The 21,260-nt window shown below is 43.3% G+C and overlaps 1 protein-coding gene across 1 annotated transcript; it reads right to left on the bottom strand.

Annotated features, from left to right (window-relative positions):
• Positions 1-1,368: 1,368 nt before the first annotated feature.
• On the bottom strand, positions 1,369-21,192 carry LOC135526010 (gastrula zinc finger protein XlCGF17.1-like). Its single transcript, XM_064954032.1, has 2 exons — positions 20,673-21,192; positions 1,369-3,358 (listed from the first exon to the last, which is right to left on the bottom strand). Exons 1-2 carry the CDS (start codon positions 20,956-20,958, stop codon positions 2,607-2,609), a joined length of 1,038 nt encoding a protein of 345 aa, XP_064810104.1. The 5' UTR covers positions 20,959-21,192; the 3' UTR covers positions 1,369-2,606.
• Between the last annotated feature and the right edge of the window lie 68 nt (positions 21,193-21,260).

Below are 21,260 nucleotides of genomic sequence, written 5' to 3'. Positions count from 1 at the left end.
GCCCTGGTATATCACCAGACTGTTCAAACCTAACTGCATCTCCAGGTCCTGGTATATCACCAGACTGTTCAAACCTAACTGCATCTCCAGGTCCTGGTATATCACCAGACTGTTCAAACCTAACTGCATCCCCAGGCCCTGGTGCAGTGCCTTGCGAAAGTATTCGGCCCCCTTGAACTTTGCGACCTTTTGCCACATTTCAGGCTTCAAACATAAAGATATAAAACTGTATTTTTTTGTGAAGAATCAACAACAAGTGGGACACAATCACAAGTGGAACGACATTTATTGGATATTTCAAACTTTTTTAACAAATCAAAAACTGAAAAATTGGGAGTGCAAAATTATTCAGCCCCCTTAAGTTAATACTTTGTAGCGCCACCTTTTGCTGCGATTACAGCTGTAAGTCGCTTGGGGTATGTCTCTATCAGTTTTGCACATCGAGAGACTGAAATTTTTTCCCATTCCTCCTTGCAAAACAGCTCGAGCTCAGTGAGGTTGGATGGAGAGCATTTGTGAACAGCAGTTTTCAGTTCTTTCCACAGATTCTCGATTGGATTCAGGTCTGGACTTTGACTTGGCCATTCTAACAACTGGATATGTTTATTTTTGAACCATTCCATTGTAGATTTTGCTTTATGTTTTGGATCATTGTCTTGTTGGAAGACAAATCTCCATCCCAGTCTCAGGTCTTTTGCAGACTCCATCAGGTTTTCTTCCAGAATGGTCCTGTATTTGGCTCCATCCATCTTCCCATCAATTTTAACCATCTTCCCTGTCCCTGCTGAAGAAAAGCAGGCCCAAACCATGATGCTGCCACCACCATGTTTGACAGTGGGTATGGTGTGTTCAGGGTGATGGGCTGTGTTGCTTTTACGCCAAACATAACGTTTTGCATTGTTGCCAAAAAGTTCAATTTTGGTTTCATCTGAAAAGAGCACCTTCTTCCACATGTTTGGTGTGTCTCCCAGGTGGTTTGTGGCAAACTTTAAATGACATTTTTTATGGATATCTTTAAGAAATGGCTTTCTTTTTGCCACTCTTCCATAAAGGCCAGATTTGTGCAATATATGACTGATTGTTGTCCCATGGACAGAGTCTCCCACCTCAGCTGTAGATCTCTGCAGTTCATCCAGAGTGATCATGGGCCTCTTGGCTGCATCTCTGATCAGTCTTCTCCTTGTATGAGCTGAAAGTTTAGAGGGCCGGCCAGGTCTTGGTAGATTTGCAGTGGTCTGATACTCCTTCCATTTCAATATTATCGCTTGCACAGTGCTCCTTGGGATGTTTAAAGCTTGGGAAATCTTTTTGTATCCAAATCCGGCTTTAAACGTCTTCACGACAGTATCTCGGACTTGCCTGGTGTGTTCCTTGTTCTTCATGATGCTCTCTGCGCTTTTAACGGACCTCTGAGACTATCACAGTGCAGGTGCATTTATACGGAGACTTGATTACACACAGGTGGATTGTATTTATCACCATTAGTCATTTAGGTCAACATTGGATCATTCAGAGATCCTCACTGAACTTCTGGAGAGAGTTTGCTGCAATGAAAGTAAAGGGGCTGAATAATTTTGCAACTGAAATGTGGCAAAAGGTCGCAAAGTTCAAGGGGGCCGAAAACTTTCGCAAGGCACTGTATGTTCTTCATGTCAACAACTCTTATCAACGTCATTAATATGTTCTTCATGTCAACAACTCTTATTAATATGTTCTTCATGTCAACAACTCTTATCAACGTTATTAATATGTTCTTCATGTCAACAACTCTTATCAAAGTCATTAATATGTTCTTCATGTCAACAACTCTTATCAACGTCATTAATATGTTCTTCATGTCAACAACTCTTATCAACGTCATTAATATGTTCTATTTTCAATGTTATCAGAACGTCGTCAACACATTTTCATACACCTTTAGTTTGAAGACGAGTGCACTGTAACGACGTGGCCCTTTGGGGTGTATATCGTGACGAGTACACTGTCATGACATGGCCCTTTGGGGGTGTATATCGTGACTAGTACACTGTCACGACGTGGCCCTTTGGGGGTGTATCAAGAAATACACATTTTATTAAATCTATTTAATAAAATCTACAACTTTCCAAATCATATCATTAACATCTAAAGTGTTCATACTTGTATTCAATCAAATCCATAATCAAGATAAAATAAAATACACATTTTTAAAATATTAATCTGATTTCAGACATGATCATGTCTCGAGAGGAAAAAACTCAACTCGGCCTATTTTTTTTTAGTTTGTAAGATTTTCATACAAACATGACATCACATGGCATCAACAACATAGTGGAACATTGGAAAGGCTTTTTCTACTGTGTGTTCCCTCTCATGTGTTTTCAGGCATCAACAACATTCTCAGTCAAAAACTTGTCAGAACACAGCATCTATATTGTCTTATTTTAGGTCCTGTGTCCAAGAAAATGTCTTTCCACAATTAGGTTCCCAAACTGACTGAACCCTCTTTCCAAACTGGGAATCCATCAGCCCAGAGCCTTGAACCAGGATCTCTAGTGGCACAGCTCGCACTACGATGCCTTAGACCACTGCGCCACTCGGGGAGGCTGTATTTTCTGATAGTTAAATCAGAGATTTTTTATCAGAGTATCTCTTGCCACATTGATTTCTCTCCTGTGTGTCCGCTGGTGTGTAATCAAACTGCTAGATGTAACAAAATTCTTCCCACATTGAACACAGCCATAAGGTTTCTCTCCTGTGTGTGTTCTCCGGTGTATAGTCAGACGGCTCGAAGTAACAAAACTCTTCTCACACTGATCACAGCTATAAGGTTTCTCTCCTGTGTGTGTTCTCTGGTGTACTATCAGGCAGCTTGAGTGAGTAAAACTCTTCCCACATTGATCACAGCTATAAGGTTTCTCTACTGTGTGTGTTCTCTGGTGTGATTTTAAATGTCCTGACTTAAGAAAACGCTTTCCACAGTCAGAGCAGTGGTAAGGCTTCTCTCCTGTGTGTGTTCTCTGGTGTATAGTCAGCTGGCTAGATGTTGTGAAACTCTTCCCACATTGATTACAGCTATAAGGTTTTTCACCTGTATGGATTCTCTCATGTCTTTTCAGGTCTGCTGAAGAGGTAAATCTCTTCCCACAGTCAGAGCAGCAGTGAGGTTTCTCTCCTGTGTGAATTCTCAAGTGTACTTTTAGTGAATCTGATCTTGAGTAACTCTTCCCACAGTCCGGGCAGTGGTGATATTTCTTCCCTGTGGGTCTCTGCTGGGGTTTCTTGAAGTTTTCTGCTCTGGAAAGACTCTTCTCTGCCTCGTCAGCATCATGATGTTGTTGAGGCTCCCCAGAGGATCCACGATAGTCTTGTCTCTCTCCTGTGTGAACAACAAAGTCAGACAGATGGTTAATGGCCCACAACAGCAGAAATCCACTGTTTATTTGAGGTAAAAGTTTATGCCCAGAGCATTATCTGAAAATAATGTTTAAATGCTTTTACAAACTTATTTGACAGTTATCTTAATATGAGTCGAGCAATAATATATATATTTTTTAGAAAAAAATACCAATTCGTAGTAAAGTTGATGATTGTAGTTAGTGGTGACTAGAAATTGAGAAATAAGTTATTAAAGTTGTTGAAATCCTAAGCAGTGTGCCAGATGACTTTTGGTCACCAATGTAGGCTCCTTTCTGTGTTAAGCTAAAATTGCGTCACGATGTACAATTCCGTTGTAGAAACTCCTCCCTCCCCGAAGGTAACCGCTAGTTACGGATGTAGTAAACGCAGCAAAAAAAGAAACGTCCCTTTTTCAGGACACCGTCTTTCAAAGATAATAAGTTTAAAATCCAAATAACTTCACAGATCTTCATTGTAAAGGGTTTAAACACCGTTTCCCATGCTTGTTCAATGAACCATAAACAATGAATGAACATGCACCTGTGGAACGGTCATTAATTAAGACACTAACAGCAGGCAAGTAAGATCACAGTTATGAAAACTTAGGACACCAAAGAGGCCTTTCTACTGACTCTAAAAAACACCAAAAGAAAGATTCCCAGGGTCCCTGCTCATCTGCATGATTGTGCCTTAGGCATGCTGCAAGGGGGCATGAGGACTGCAGATGTGGCCAAGGCAATAAATTGCAATGTCCGTAGCCTAAGACAGAGCTACAGGGAGACAGGACGGACAGCTGATCGTCCTCACAGTGGCAGACCACGTGTAACAACACCTGCACAGGATCGGTACATCCGAACATCACACCTGCGGGACAGGTACAGGATGGCAACAACAACTGCCCGAGTTATACCGGGAACACACAATCCCTCCATCGGTGCTCAGACTGTCCGTAATAGTCTGAGAGAGGCTGGACTGAGGTCTTGTAGGCCTGTTGTAAGGCAGGTCCTCGCCAGACATCACCGGCAACGACATCGACCTATGGGCACAAACACACCCACTTTTTGCCAGTGACGAGTCGCGTTTATTGTCGAAGGAATGAGGCCTGTACTCTGGAGCAAGATCAATTTGGAGGTAGAGGGTCCGTCATGGTCTGGGGCGGTGTGTCACAGCATTATCGGACTGAGCTTGTTGTTATTGCAGGCAATCTCAACGCTGTGCGTTACAGGGAAGACATCCTCCTCCCTCATGTGGTATCCTTCCTGCAGGCTCATCCTGACATGACCCTCCAGCATGCCACCAGCCATACTGCTCGTTCTGTGCGTGAATTCCTGCAAGACAGAAATGTCAATGTTCTGCCATGGCCAGCGAAGAGCCCGGATCGCAATCCCATTGAGCACACCTGGGACCTGTTGGATCGGAGGGTGAGGGCTAGGGCCATTCCCCCCAGAAATGTCCGGGAACTTGCAGGTGTCTTGGTGGAAGAACTGGAAGAACAGCAAGAACTGGAAAATCTGGTGCAGGCCACGAGGAGGAAATGCACTGCAGTACCTAATGCAGCTGGTGGTCACACTGACTGTTACTTTTGATTGTGACCCCCCCCCCCTTTGTTCAGGGAAACATTATTCCATTTCTGTTAGTCACATGTCTTTGGAACTTGTTCAGTTTATGTCTCAGTTGTTGAATCTTGTTTTGTTCATAAAAATAGTCATTGATTTATTTATTTTTGTTGTTTTCTGAAAATAAACGCAGTTGACAGTGAAGACGCTTATTTTTTTGATGAGTTTATATCTGCATTTTTCACAGTGTATTATCTACCAATTCACCGTACATTATCTGCTAATTCACAGTGCATTATCTGCTAATTCACAGTGCGTTATCTGCTAATTCACAGTGCGTTATCTGCTAATTCACAGTGCGTTATCTGCTAATTCACAGTGCATTATCTGCTAATTCACAGTGCGTTATCTGCTAATTCACAGTGCGTTATCTGCTAATTCACAGTGCGTTATCTGCTAATTCACAGTGCGTTATCTGCTAATTCACAGTGCGTTATCTACTAATTCACAGTGCATCGTCTACTAATTCACAGTGCATCGTCTGCTAATTCACAGTGCATCATCTGCTAATTCACAGTGCATTATCTGCTAATTCACAGTGCATTATCTGCTAATTCACAGTGCATTATCTGCTAATTCACAGTGCATTATCTGCTAATTCACAGTGCATTATCTGCTAATTCACAGTGCATTATCTGCTAATTCACAGTGCATTATCTGCTAATTCACAGTGCATTATCTGCTAATTCACAGTGCATTATCTGCTAATTCACAGTGCATTATCTGCTAATTCACAATGTATTCTGAATATTACAGCGCAAGATCAGGATGCTACTGAAGGAAACTCACATTAAGCTCTGTGTCTATTCACTAATTCACCACCGTGGGGGAAAACCCAGGGGAGTTCTCATAGGCTGACAGCAAATATAGCCTCCATTTACAGGTTGCTTATGAGTGTATTTCACACTACTTTTGGATAATATTTGATGTATTTATTTAACCTTTATTTTACTAGGCAAGTCCGTTAACAACAAATTCTTATTTACAATGACGGCCTACCAGGGAACAGTGAGTTAACTGCCTTGTTCAGAGGCAGAACGACAGATTTTTTACCTTGTCAGCTTGGGGATTTCGATCTAGCAACCTTTCGGTCACTGGACCAACACTCTAACCACGAGGCTACCTGCCGCAAGGCTTATTTGAATGTCCTGCTTAATATAATGTTTGTGTCATCGTTGCAAATCAATGCATAATCAACAACAATGTAATAATCAACAACAATGTAATAATCAATAGTAATAATCAATAGCAATGCAATAATCAATAGCAATGCAATAATCAATAACAATATTCAACAACAATGTAATAATCAACAACAATGTAATAATCAATAGTAATAATCAATAGCAATGCAATAATCAATAGCAATGCAATAATCAATAACAATAATCAATAACAATGCAATAATCAATAACAATGTAATAATCAATAACAATATTCAACAACAATGTAATAATCAACAATATAATAATCAATAACAATAATAAATAACAATGTAATAATCAATAACAATGCAATAATCAATAACAATAATCAATAACAATGTAATAATCAATAATGTAATCAATAACAATATAGAACAAAAACATGTAGAGGGGTAAGGTGACTATATACAGGGATACTGGAGTGATGGAGGTAGATATGTATAGGGGGAAGGTGACAGGGATACTGGAGTGATGGAGGTAGATATGTAGAGGGGTAAGGTGACTATATACAGTGATACTGGAGTGATGGAGGTAGATATGTATAGGGGGAAGGTGACAGGGATACTGGAGTGATGGAGGTAGATATGTAGAGGGGTAAGGTGACTATATACAGGGATACTGGAGTGATGGAGGTAGATATGTATAGGGGGAAGGTGACAGGGATACTGGAGTGATGGAGGTAGATATGTAGAGGGGTAAGGTGACTATATACAGGGATACTGGAGTGATGGAGGTAGATATGTAGAGGGGGAAGGTGACTATATACAGGGTCAGTACCATATTAACAATGTACAGGGATACTGGAGTGATGGAGGTAGATATGTATAGGGGGACGGAGACTATATACAGGGTCAGTACCATATTAACAATGTACAGGGATACTGGAGTGATGGAGGTAGATATGTATAGGGGGAAGGTGACTATATACAGGGTCAGTACCATATTAACAATGTACAGGGATACTGGAGTGATGGAGGTAGATATGTATAGGGGGAAGGGGACAGGGATACTGGAGTGATGGAGGTAGATATGTATAGGGGGAAGGTGACTATATACAGGGTCAGTACCATATTAACAATGTACAGGGATACTGGAGTGATTGAGGTAGATATGTATAGGGGGACGGAGACTATATACAGGGTCAGTACCATATTAACAATGTACAGGGATACTGGAGTGATTGAGGTAGATATGTATAGGGGGAAGGTGACTATATACAGGGTCAGTACCATATTAACAATGTACAGGGATACTGGAGTGATGGAGGTAGATATGTATAGGGGGACGGAGACTATATACAGGGTCAGTACCATATTAACAATGTACAGGGATACTGGAGTGATGGAGGTAGATATGTATAGGGGGAAGGGGACAGGGATACTGGAGTGATGGAGGTAGATATGTAGAGGGGTAAGGTGACTATATACAGGGATACTGGAGTGATGGAGGTAGATATGTATAGGGGGAAGGTGACAGTGATACTGGAGTGATGGAGGTAGATATGTATAGGGGGAAGGGGACAGGGATACTGGAGTGATGGAGGTAGATATGTAGAGGGGTAAGGTGACTATATACAGGGATACTGTGGTGATGGAGGTAGATATGTAGAGGGGTAAGGTGACTATATACAGGGATACTGGAGTGATGGAGGTAGATATGTAGAGGGGTAAGGTGACTATATACAGGGATACTGGAGTGATGGAGGTAGATATGTAGAGGGGTAAGGTGATAATATACAGGGTCAGTACCATATTAACAATGTACAGGGATACTGGGGTGATGGAGGTAGATATGTATAGGGGGAAGGGGACAGGGATACTGGAGTGATGGAGGTAGATATGTAGAGGGGTAAGGGGACAGGGATACTGGAGTGATGGAGGTAGATATGTAGAGGGGTAAGGTGACTATATACAGGGATACCGGAGTGATGGAGGTAGATATGTATAGGGGAAGGGGACAGGGATACTGGAGTGATGGAGGTAGATATGTAGAGGGGTAAGGTGACTATATACAGGGTCAGTACCATATTAACAATGTACAGGGATACTGGAGTGATGGAGGTAGATATGTATAGGGGTAAGGGGACAGGGATACTGGAGTGATGGAGGTAGATATGTATAGGGGGAAGGGGACTACATACAGGGTCAGTACCATATTAACAATGTACAGGGATACTGGAGTGATGGAGGTAGATATGTATAGGGGGACGGAGACTATATACAGGGTCAGTACCATATTAACAATGTACAGGGATACTGGAGTGATGGAGGTAGATATGTATAGGGGTAAGGGGACAGGGATACTGGAGTGATGGAGGTAGATATGTAGAGGGGTAAGGTGACTATATACAGGGATACTGTGGTGATGGAGGTAGATATGTAGAGGGGTAAGGTGACTATATACAGGGATACTGGAGTGATGGAGGTAGATATGTAGAGGGGTAAGGTGACTATATACAGGGATACTGTGGTGATGGAGGTAGATATGTAGAGGGGTAAGGTGATAATATACAGGGTCAGTACCATATTAACAATGTACAGGGATACTGGGGTGATGGAGGTAGATATGTATAGGGGGAAGGGGACAGGGATACTGGAGTGATGGAGGTAGATATGTAGAGGGGTAAGGGGACAGGGATACTGGAGTGATGGAGGTAGATATGTAGAGGGGTAAGGTGACTATATACAGGGATACCGGAGTGATGGAGGTAGATATGTATAGGGGAAGGGGACAGGGATACTGGAGTGATGGAGGTAGATATGTATAGGGGGAAGGTGACTATATACAGGGTCAGTACCATATTAACAATGTACAGGGATACTGGAGTGATGGAGGTAGATATGTATAGGGGTAAGGGGACAGGGATACTGGAGTGATGGAGGTAGATACGTATAGGGGACAGGGATACTGGAGTGATGGAGGTAGTTATGTAGAGGGGTAAGGTGACTATATACAGGGTCAGTACCATATTAACAATGTACAGGGATACTGGAGTGATGGAGGTAGATATGTATAGGGGTAAGGTGACTATATACAGGGATACTGGAGTGATGGAGGTAGATATGTAGAGGGGTAAGGTGACTATATACAGGGTCAGTACCATATTAACAATGTACAGGGATACTGGAGTGATGGAGGTAGATATGTAGAGGGGTAAGGTGACTATATACAGGGATACTGGAGTGATGGAGGTAGATATGTAGAGGGGTAAGGTGACTATATACAGGGTCAGTACCATATTAACAATGTACAGGGATACTGGAGTGATGGAGGTAGATATGTAGAGGGGTAAGGTGACTATATACAGGGATACTGGAGTGATGGAGGTAGATATGTAGAGGGGGAAGGTGACTATATACAGGGTCAGTACAATATTAACAATGTACAGGGATACTGGAGTGATGGAGGTAGATATGTATAGGGGTAAGGAGACAGGGATACTGGAGTGATGGAGGTAGATATGTATAGTGGTAAGGTGACTATATACAGGGTCAGTACCATATTAACAATGTACAGGGATACTGGAGTGATGGAGGTAGATATGTATAGGGGGAAGGTGACTATATACAGGGATACTGGAGTGATGGAGGCAGATATGTATAGAGGGAAGGTGACAGGGATACTGGAGTGAAGGAGGTAGATATGTAGAGGGGGAAGGTGACTATATACAGGGTCAGTACCATATTAACAATGTACAGGGATACTGGAGTGATGGAGGTAGATATGTATAGGGGTAAGGGGACAGGGATACTGGAGTGATGGAGGTAGATATGTATAGGGGGACGGAGACTATATACAGGGTCAGTACCATATTAACAATGTACAGGGATACTGGAGTGATGGAGGTAGATATGTATAGGGGTAAGGGGACAGGGATACTGGAGTGATGGAGGTAGATATGTATAGGGGGACGGAGACTATATACAGGGTCAGTACCATATTAACAATGTACAGGGATACTGGAGTGATGGAGGTAGATATGTATAGGGGTTAAGGGGACAGGGATACTGGAGTGATGGATGTAGATATGTATAGGGGGAAGGTGACAGTGATACTGGAGTGATGGAGGTAGATATGTATAGGGGGAAGGGGACAGGGATACTGGAGTGATGGATGTAGATATGTATAGGGGGAAGGTGACAGTGATACTGGAGTGATGGAGGTAGATATGTATAGGGGTAAGGGGACAGGGATACTGGAGTGATGGAGGTAGATATGTAGAGGGGTAAGGTGACTATATACAGGGTCAGTACCATATTAACAATGTACAGGGATACTGGAGTGATGGAGGTAGATATTTAGAGGGGGAAGGTGACTATATACAGGGTCAGTACCATATTAACAATATACAGGGATACTGGAGTGATGGAGGTAGATATGTATAGGGGGAAGGTGACTATATACAGGGTCAGTACCATATTAACAATGTACAGGGATACTGGAGTGATGGAGGTAGATATGTATAGGGGGACGGAGACTATATACAGGGTCAGTACCATATTAACAATGTACAGGGATACTGGAGTGATGGAGGTAGATATGTATAGGGGGAAGGTGACTATATACAGGGTCAGTACCATATTAACAATGTACAGGGATACTGGAGTGATGGAGGTAGATATGTATAGGGGAAGGGGACAGGGATACTGGAGTGATGGAGGTAGATATGTATAGGGGGAAGGTGACTATATACAGGGTCAGTACCATATTAACAATGTACAGGGATACTGGAGTGATGGAGGTAGATATGTATAGGGGGAAGGGGACAGGGATACTGGAGTGATGGAGGTAGATATGTAGAGGGGTAAGGTGACTATATACAGGGATACTGTGGTGATGGAGGTAGATATGTATAGGGGAAGGTGACAGTGATACTGGAGTGATGGAGGTAGATATGTAGAGGGGTAAGGTGACTATATACAGGGATACTGGAGTGATGGAGGTAGATATGTATAGGGGAAGGTGACAGTGATACTGGAGTGATGGAGGTAGATATGTAGAGGGGTAAGGTGACTATATACAGGGTCAGTACCATATTAACAATGTACAGGGATACTGGGGTGATGGAGGTAGATATGTATAGGGGGAAGGTGACAGTGATACTGGAGTGATGGAGGTAGATATGTATAGGGGTAAGGGGACAGGGATACTGGAGTGATGGAGGTAGATATGTAGAGGGGTAAGGTGACTATATACAGGGATACTGGAGTGATGGAGGTAGATATGTAGAGGGGTAAGATGACTATATACAGGGTCAGTACCATATTAACAATGTACAGGGATACTGGGGTGATGGAGGTAGATATGTATAGGGGGAAGGTGACACTGATACTGGAGTGATGGAGGTAGATATGTATAGGGGGAAGGGGACTACATACAGGGTCAGTACCATATTAACAATGTACAGGGATACTGGAGTGATGGAGGTAGATATGTAGAGGGGGAAGGTGACTATATACAGGGTCAGTACCATATTAACAATGTACAGGGATACTGGAGTGATGGAGGTAGATATGTATAGGGGGACGGAGACTATATACAGGGTCAGTACCATATTAACAATGTACAGGGATACTGGAGTGATGGAGGTAGATATGTATAGGGGGAAGGGGACAGGGATACTGGAGTGATGGAGGTAGATATGTAGAGGGGTAAGGTGACTATATACAGGGATACTGGAGTGATGGAGGTAGATATGTATAGGGGGAAGGTGACAGTGATACTGGAGTGATGGAGGTAGATATGTAGAGGGGTAAGGTGACTATATACAGGGATACTGTGGTGATGGAGGTAGATATGTATAGGGGGAAGGGGACAGGGATACTGGAGTGATGGAGGTAGATATGTATAGGGGAAGGGGACAGGGATACTGGAGTGATGGAGGTAGATATGTATAGGGGGAAGGTGACTATATACAGGGATACTGGAGTGATGGAGGTAGATATGTAGAGGGGTAAGGTGACTATATACAGGGATACTGGAGTGATGGAGGTAGATATGTAGAGGGGGTAAGGTGACTATATACAGGGTCAGTACCATATTAACAATGTACAGGGATACTGGGGTGATGGAGGTAGATATGCATAGGGGGAAGGAGACAGGGATACTGGAGTGATGGAGGTAGATATGTATAGGGGACAGGGGACAGGGATACTGTAGTGATGGAGGTAGATATGTAGAGGGGTAAGGTGACTATATACAGGGATACTGGAGTGATGGAGGTAGATATGTATAGGGGGAAGGAGACAGGGATACTGGAGTGATGGAGGTAGATATGTATAGGTGGAAGGAGACAGGGATACTGGAGTGATGGAGGTAGATATGTATAGGTGGAAGGAGACAGGGATACTGGAGTGATGGAAGTAGATATGTATAGGTGGAAGGAGACAGGGATACTGGAGTGATGGAGGTAGATATGTATAGGGGACAGGGGACAGGGATACTGTAGTGATGGAGGTAGATATGTAGAGGGGTAAGGTGACTATATACAGGGATACTGGAGTGATGGAGGTAGATATGTAGAGGGGTAAGATGACTATATACAGGGTCAGTACCATATTAACAATGTACAGGGATACTGGGGTGATGGAGGTAGATATGTATAGGGGGAAGGTGACACTGATACTGGAGTGATGGAGGTAGATATGTATAGGGGTAAGGAGACAGGGATACTGGAGTGATGGAGGTAGATACGTATAGGGGACAGGGATACTGGAGTGATGGAGGTAGTTATGTAGAGGGGGAAGGTGACTATATACAGGGTCAGTACCATATTAACAATGTACAGGGATACTGGAGTGATGGAGGTAGATATGTATAGGGGTAAGGTGACAGGGATACTGGAGTGATGGAGGTAGATATGTATAGGGGGACGGAGACTATATACAGGGTCAGTACCATATTAACAATGTACAGGGATACTGGAGTGATGGAGGTAGATATGTAGAGGGGTAAGGTGACTATATACAGGGATACTGGAGTGATGGAGGTAGATATGTAGAGGGGAAGGAGACAGGGATACTGGAGTGATGGAGGTAGATATGTATAGGGGGACGGAGACTATATACAGGGTCAGTACCATATTAACAATGTACAGGGATACTGGAGTGATGGAGGTAGATATGTATAGGGGTAAGGTGACTATATACAGGGATACTGGAGTGATGGAGGTAGATATGTAGAGGGGTAAGGTGACTATATACAGGGATACTGGAGTGATGGAGGTAGATATGTAGAGGGGGAAGGTGACTATATACAGGGTCAGTACAATATTAACAATGTACAGGGATACTGGAGTGATGGAGGTAGATATGTATAGGGGTAAGGTGACAGGGATACTGGAGTGATGGAGGTAGATATGTATAGGGGGACGGAGACTATATACAGGGTCAGTACCATATTAACAATGTACAGGGATACTGGAGTGATGGAGGTAGATATGTAGAGGGGTAAGGTGACTATATACAGGGATACTGGAGTGATGGAGGTAGATATGTAGAGGGGAAGGAGACAGGGATACTGGAGTGATGGAGGTAGATATGTATAGGGGGACGGAGACTATATACAGGGTCAGTACCATATTAACAATGTACAGGGATACTGGAGTGATGGAGGTAGATATGTATAGGGGTAAGGTGACTATATACAGGGATACTGGAGTGATGGAGGTAGATATGTAGAGGGGTAAGGTGACTATATACAGGGATACTGGAGTGATGGAGGTAGATATGTAGAGGGGGAAGGTGACTATATACAGGGTCAGTACAATATTAACAATGTACAGGGATACTGGAGTGATGGAGGTAGATATGTATAGGGGGAAGGTGACTATATACAGGGTCAGTACCATATTAACAATTTACAGGGATACTGGAGTGATGGAGGTAGATATGTATAGAGGGAAGGTGACAGGGATACTGGAGTGAAGGAGGTAGATATGTATAGGGATAAGGGGACAGGGATACTGGAGTGATGGAGGTAGATATGTATAGGGGGACGGAGACTATATACAGGGTCAGTACCATATTAACAATGTACAGGGATACTGGAGTGATGGAGGTAGATATTTAGAGGGGGAAGGTGACTATATACAGGGTCAGTACCATATTAACAATATACAGGGATACTGGAGTGATGGAGGTAGATATGTATAGGGGGAAGGTGACAGGGATACTGGAGTGATGGAGGTAGATATGTAGAGGGGTAAGGTGACTATATACAGGGATACTGGAGTGATGAAGGTAGATATGTATAGGGGGACGGAGACTATATACAGGGTCAGTACCATATTAACAATGTACAGGGATACTGGAGTGATGGAGGTAGATATGTATAGGGGGACGGAGACTATATACAGGGTCAGTACCATATTAACAATGTACAGGGATACTGGAGTGATGGAGGTAGATATGTATAGGGGGAAGGTGACTATATACAGGGTCAGTACCATATTAACAATGTACAGGGATACTGGAGTGATGGAGGTAGATATGTATAGGGGAAGGGGACAGGGATACTGGAGTGATGGAGGTAGATATGTATAGGGGGAAGGTGACTATATACAGGGATACTGTGGTGATGCAGGTAGATATGTATAGGGGAAGGTGACAGTGATACTGGAGTGATGGAGGTAGATATGTAGAGGGGTAAGGTGACTATATACAGGGTCAGTACCATATTAACAATGTACAGGGATACTGGGGTGATGGAGGTAGATATGTATAGGGGGAAGGTGACAGTGATACTGGAGTGATGGAGGTAGATATGTATAGGGGTAAGGGGACAGGGATACTGGAGTGATGGAGGTAGATATGTAGAGGGGTAAGGTGACTATATACAGGGATACTGGAGTGATGGAGGTAGATATGTATAGGGGAAGGTGACAGTGATACTGGAGTGATGGAGGTAGATATGTAGAGGGGTAAGGTGACTATATACAGGGATACTGGAGTGATGGAGGTAGATATGTATAGGGGAAGGTGACAGTGATACTGGAGTGATGGAGGTAGATATGTAGAGGGGTAAGGTGACTATATACAGGGTCAGTACCATATTAACAATGTACAGGGATACTGGGGTGATGGAGGTAGATATGTATAGGGGGAAGGTGACAGTGATACTGGAGTGATGGAGGTAGATATGTATAGGGGTAAGGGGACAGGGATACTGGAGTGATGGAGGTAGATATGTAGAGGGTAAGGTGACTATATACAGGGATACTGGAGTGATGGAGGTAGATATGTAGAGGGGTAAGATGACTATATACAGGGTCAGTACCATATTAACAATGTACAGGGATACTGGGGTGATGGAGGTAGATATGTATAGGGGGAAGGTGACACTGATACTGGAGTGATGGAGGTAGATATGTATAGGGGGAAGGGGACAGGGATACTGGAGTGATGGAGGTAGATATGTAGAGGGGTAAGGTGACTATATACAGGGATACTGGAGTGATGGAGGTAGATATGTATAGGGGGAAGGTGACAGTGATACTGGAGTGATGGAGGTAGATATGTAGAGGGGTAAGGTGACTATATACAGGGATACTGTGGTGATGGAGGTAGATATGTATAGGGGGAAGGAGACAGGGATACTGGAGTGATGGAGGTAGATATGTATAGGGGGAAGGGGACAGGGATACTGGAGTGATGGAGGTAGATATGTATAGGGGGAAGGTGACTATATACAGGGATACTGGAGTGATGGAGGTAGATATGTAGAGGGGTAAGGTGACTATATACAGGGATACTGGAGTGATGGAGGTAGATATGTAGAGGGGTAAGGTGACTATATACAGGGTCAGTACCATATTAACAATGTACAGGGATACTGGGGTGATGGAGGTAGATATGCATAGGGGGAAGGAGACAGGGATACTGGAGTGATGGAGGTAGATATGTATAGGGGACAGGGGACAGGGATACTGTAGTGATGGAGGTAGATATGTAGAGGGGTAAGGTGACTATATACAGGGATACTGGAGTGATGGAGGTAGATATGTATAGGGGGAAGGAGACAGGGATACTGGAGTGATGGAGGTAGATATGTATAGGTGGAAGGAGACAGGGATACTGGAGTGATGGAGGTAGATATGTATAGGTGGAAGGAGACAGGGATACTGGAGTGATGGAAGTAGATATGTATAGGTGGAAGGAGACAGGGATACTGGAGTGATGGAGGTAGATATGTATAGGGGACAGGGGACAGGGATACTGTAGTGATGGAGGTAGATATGTAGAGGGTAAGGTGACTATATACAGGGATACTGGAGTGATGGAGGTAGATATGTAGAGGGGTAAGATGACTATATACAGGGTCAGTACCATATTAACAATGTACAGGGATACTGGAGTGATGGAGGTAGATATGTAGAGGGGGAAGGTGACTATATACAGGGTCAGTACCATATTAACAATGTACAGGGATACTGGAGTGATGGAGGTAGATATGTATAGGGGTAAGGTGACAGGGATACTGGAGTGATGGAGGTAGATATGTATAGGGGGACGGAGACTATATACAGGGTCAGTACCATATTAACAATGTACAGGGATACTGGAGTGATGGAGGTAGATATGTAGAGGGGTAAGGTGACTATATACAGGGATACTGGAGTGATGGAGGTAGATATGTAGAGGGGAAGGAGACAGGGATACTGGAGTGATGGAGGTAGATATGTATAGGGGGACGGAGACTATATACAGGGTCAGTACCATATTAACAATGTACAGGGATACTGGAGTGATGGAGGTAGATATGTATAGGGGTAAGGTGACTATATACAGGGATACTGGAGTGATGGAGGTAGATATGTAGAGGGGTAAGGTGACTATATACAGGGATACTGGAGTGATGGAGGTAGATATGTAGAGGGGGAAGGTGACTATATACAGGGTCAGTACAATATTAACAATGTACAGGGATACTGGAGTGATGGAGGTAGATATGTATAGGGGTAAGGTGACAGGGATACTGGAGTGATGGAGGTAGATATGTATAGGGGGACGGAGACTATATACAGGGTCAGTACCATATTAACAATGTACAGGGATACTGGAGTGATGGAGGTAGATATGTAGAGGGGTAAGGTGACTATATACAGGGATACTGGAGTGATGGAGGTAGATATGTAGAGGGGAAGGAGACAGGGATACTGGAGTGATGGAGGTAGATATGTATAGGGGGACGGAGACTATATACAGGGTCAGTACCATATTAACAATGTACAGGGATACTGGAGTGATGGAGGTAGATATGTATAGGGGTAAGGTGACTATATACAGGGATACTGGAGTGATGGAGGTAGATATGTAGAGGGGTAAGGTGACTATATACAGGGATACTGGAGTGATGGAGGTAGATATGTAGAGGGGAAGGTGACTATATACAGGGTCAGTACAATATTAACAATGTACAGGGATACTGGAGTGATGGAGGTAGATATGTATAGGGGGAAGGTGACTATATACAGGGTCAGTACCATATTAACAATTTACAGGGATACTGGAGTGATGGAGGTAGATATGTATAGAGGGAAGGTGACAGGGATACTGGAGTGAAGGAGGTAGATATGTATAGGGATAAGGGGACAGGGATACTGGAGTGATGGAGGTAGATATGTATAGGGGGACGGAGACTATATACAGGGTCAGTACCATATTAACAATGTACAGGGATACTGGAGTGATGGAGGTAGATATGTATAGGGGGACGGAGACTATATACAGGGTCAGTACCATATTAACAATGTACAGGGATACTGGAGTGATGGAGGTAGATATGTATAGGGGGAAGGTGACTATATACAGGGTCAGTACCATATTAACAATGTACAGGGATACTGGAGTGATGGAGGTAGATATGTATAGGGAAGGGGACAGGGATACTGGAGTGATGGAGGTAGATATGTATAGGGGGAAGGTGACTATATACAGGGTCAGTACCATATTAACAATGTACAGGGATACTGGAGTGATGGAGGTAGATATGTATAGGGGAAGGGGACAGGGATACTGGAGTGATGGAGGTAGATATGTAGAGGGGTAAGGTGACTATATACAGGGATACTGTGGTGATGCAGGTAGATATGTATAGGGGAAGGTGACAGTGATACTGGAGTGATGGAGGTAGATATGTAGAGGGGTAAGGTGACTATATACAGGGATACTGGAGTGATGGAGGTAGATATGTATAGGGGAAGGTGACAGTGATACTGGAGTGATGGAGGTAGATATGTAGAGGGGTAAGGTGACTATATACAGGGTCAGTACCATATTAACAATGTACAGGGATACTGGGGTGATGGAGGTAGATATGTATAGGGGGAAGGTGACAGTGATACTGGAGTGATGGAGGTAGATATGTATAGGGGTAAGGGGACAGGGATACTGGAGTGATGGAGGTAGATATGTAGAGGGGTAAGGTGACTATATACAGGGATACTGGAGTGATGGAGGTAGATATGTAGAGGGGTAAGATGACTATATACAGGGTCAGTACCATATTAACAATGTACAGGGATACTGGGGTGATGGAGGTAGATATGTATAGGGGGAAGGTGACACTGATACTGGAGTGATGGAGGTAGATATGTATAGGGGTAAGGAGACAGGGATACTGGAGTGATGGAGGTAGATATGTATAGGGGGAAGGTGACAGGGATACTGGAGTGATGGAGGTAGATATGTATAGGGATAAGGGGACAGGGATACTGGAGTGATGGAGGTAGATATGTATAGGGGGAAGGTGACAGGGATACTGGAGTGATGGAGGTAGATATGTATAGGCATAAGGGGACAGGGATACTGGAGTGATGGAGGTAGATATTTATAGGGGGAAGGTGACAGGGATACTGGAGTGATGGAGGTAGATATGTATAGGGGGAAGGAGACAGGAATACTGGAGTGATGGAGGTAGATATGTACAGGGGGAAGGGGACAGGGATACTGGAGTGATGGAGGTAGATATGTATAGGGGGAAGGAGACAGGGATACTGGAGTGATGGAGGTAGATATGTATAGGGGGAAGGAGACAGGGATACTGGAGTGATGGAGGTAGATATGTATAGGTGGAAGGAGACAGGGATACTGGAGTGATGGAGGTAGATATGTATAGGGGGAAGGAGACAGGGAAACTGGAGTGATGGAGGTAGATATGTATAGGGAGAAGGTGACAGGAATACTGGAGTGATGGAGGTAGATATGTAGAGGGGTAAGGGGACAGGGATACTGGAGTGATGGAGGAAGATATGTATAGGGGTAAGATGACTATATACAGGGTCAGTACCATATTAACAATGTACAGGTATACTGGAGTGATGGAGGTAGATATGTAGAGGGGGAAGGAGACAGGGATACTGGAGTGATGGAGGTAGATATGTATAGGGGTAAGATGACTATATACAGGGTCAGTACCATATTAACAATGTACAGGTATACTGGAGTGATGGAGGTAGATATGTATAGGGGGAAGGTGACAGGAATACTGGAGTGGTGGAGGTAGATATGTATAGGGGTAAGGGGACAGGGATACTGGAGTAGAGATCTACCGATTGGCCAATTTTCGGACACCGATTTTTAAACATGAAATAAAGGGCGAGGGAATAGAAGCTTATTTGACGTGTTAAATTAAAAGCTTATTAAACACGTCAAATAGTGTTTTTGAGACGCAAAGACCCAAACGGTGTTCCATAGTATGTTGTGAAGCAGTGACGCAAATACAGTGTAACTCCGACGGAGAACGGTTGATTGTCAAGGGCAATGAATTCCATTATCTCGGCGTTAATGTATTTCGCCTTTGAGTTGTCTCGCTGAAATGTTCTTACTCTTTCAAATGACCGCTAGATCCACACAGCAGACATTGTGGGCTAGTTTAGGAATGCTGTGTTGACCGTGTACATTTTACGCGGCGTCATTACGTCATGTAAACTTCGTTACACGTCAGCTTTCCATGTACATACTGATCAGTTATAAACTAGACATTGGGCCGATACTGATGTTGACATTTTTAGTTAATAATATTGTACTTTATATCTTATTATAACGACATGACAAAATGGGACATAATTATTAATTACTTATTAAACAGCTGTAACAAGATGTCCACCACAGGAAATCCTCGCTGGAACTCGTCGTTATAGAAAGTTCCGCGACTGATTCTTGAAGAATATAACTGATAAACGCCTCATATACACAGAGTTTACAAAACATCAGGAAACACCGTCTCTTACCATGACACTCATTGATGTCACTTGTTAAAATCCACTTCAAAATCAGTGTCGATGAAAAGGAAGAGACAGGTTAAAATAAATGTTTGCTTTTTAAGCCTCGAGACCACTGAGACATGGATTGTGTATGTGTGCCTATTCAGAGGGTGGGTGAAGATTTAAGTGCCTTCAAACGGGGCATTGTAGTAGGTACCAGGAGCATGAGGCAGTCATGGTGTGTGCTTCTGTTATTAAGACGTTACTTACTGGTTTTAATCAGTTCCCCAACCTCTTCTTCTTCTTCTTCCAATATGACAGTTATCTCTCCTTCCTCTTCTTTTACTGTAACATCCTCCTCTTTCACTCTGAACGCGTCTTCCTCTTCTTTCACTGCAACATCCTCACCCTCTACTTCTTGTTTTACTGTAACATCCTCCACTTTTGTTACTGTGACATCCTCCTCTTTCACTACAATGTTCAGCCACCGACCCTCTTTCTCTGTCCAGCAGACCTCCTCGTCTCCAACAGGAGGAGAGTAGCGCAGGGAGCTCATGGTCGGTGATGTTAGCTAATAGTTAGCTAGCTAGGCTAAAGCTAACTTAACCAGTCAGCTAGCTGTCCAATAACAATGTAAATATGAAATTAAATCAGATAACTAACTAGACGACAGAAGTGTGTTTAAAACACAATGGCTAATATACACCAAAGCGTCTAAAGAGCTTTATTGGTTCGTCTATTTTGTCCTGCAAGCTACCGAGGTGTCTGACTAACTGTTGCTGCTGTTGAAAGAAGCGTTCCGTCCACTACATTATACGTCACACCAACAGCATCGCCTTAAATTCCCAGACCGCCATC

This window comes from Oncorhynchus masou, chromosome 5 (genome assembly GCF_036934945.1).
Source record: "Oncorhynchus masou masou isolate Uvic2021 chromosome 5, UVic_Omas_1.1, whole genome shotgun sequence".
NCBI classification, from domain to species: domain Eukaryota; kingdom Metazoa; phylum Chordata; class Actinopteri; order Salmoniformes; family Salmonidae; genus Oncorhynchus; species Oncorhynchus masou.
Note: the sequence above shows the minus strand (reverse complement) of the source record. Positions and strands in the feature narration are given on the sequence as shown.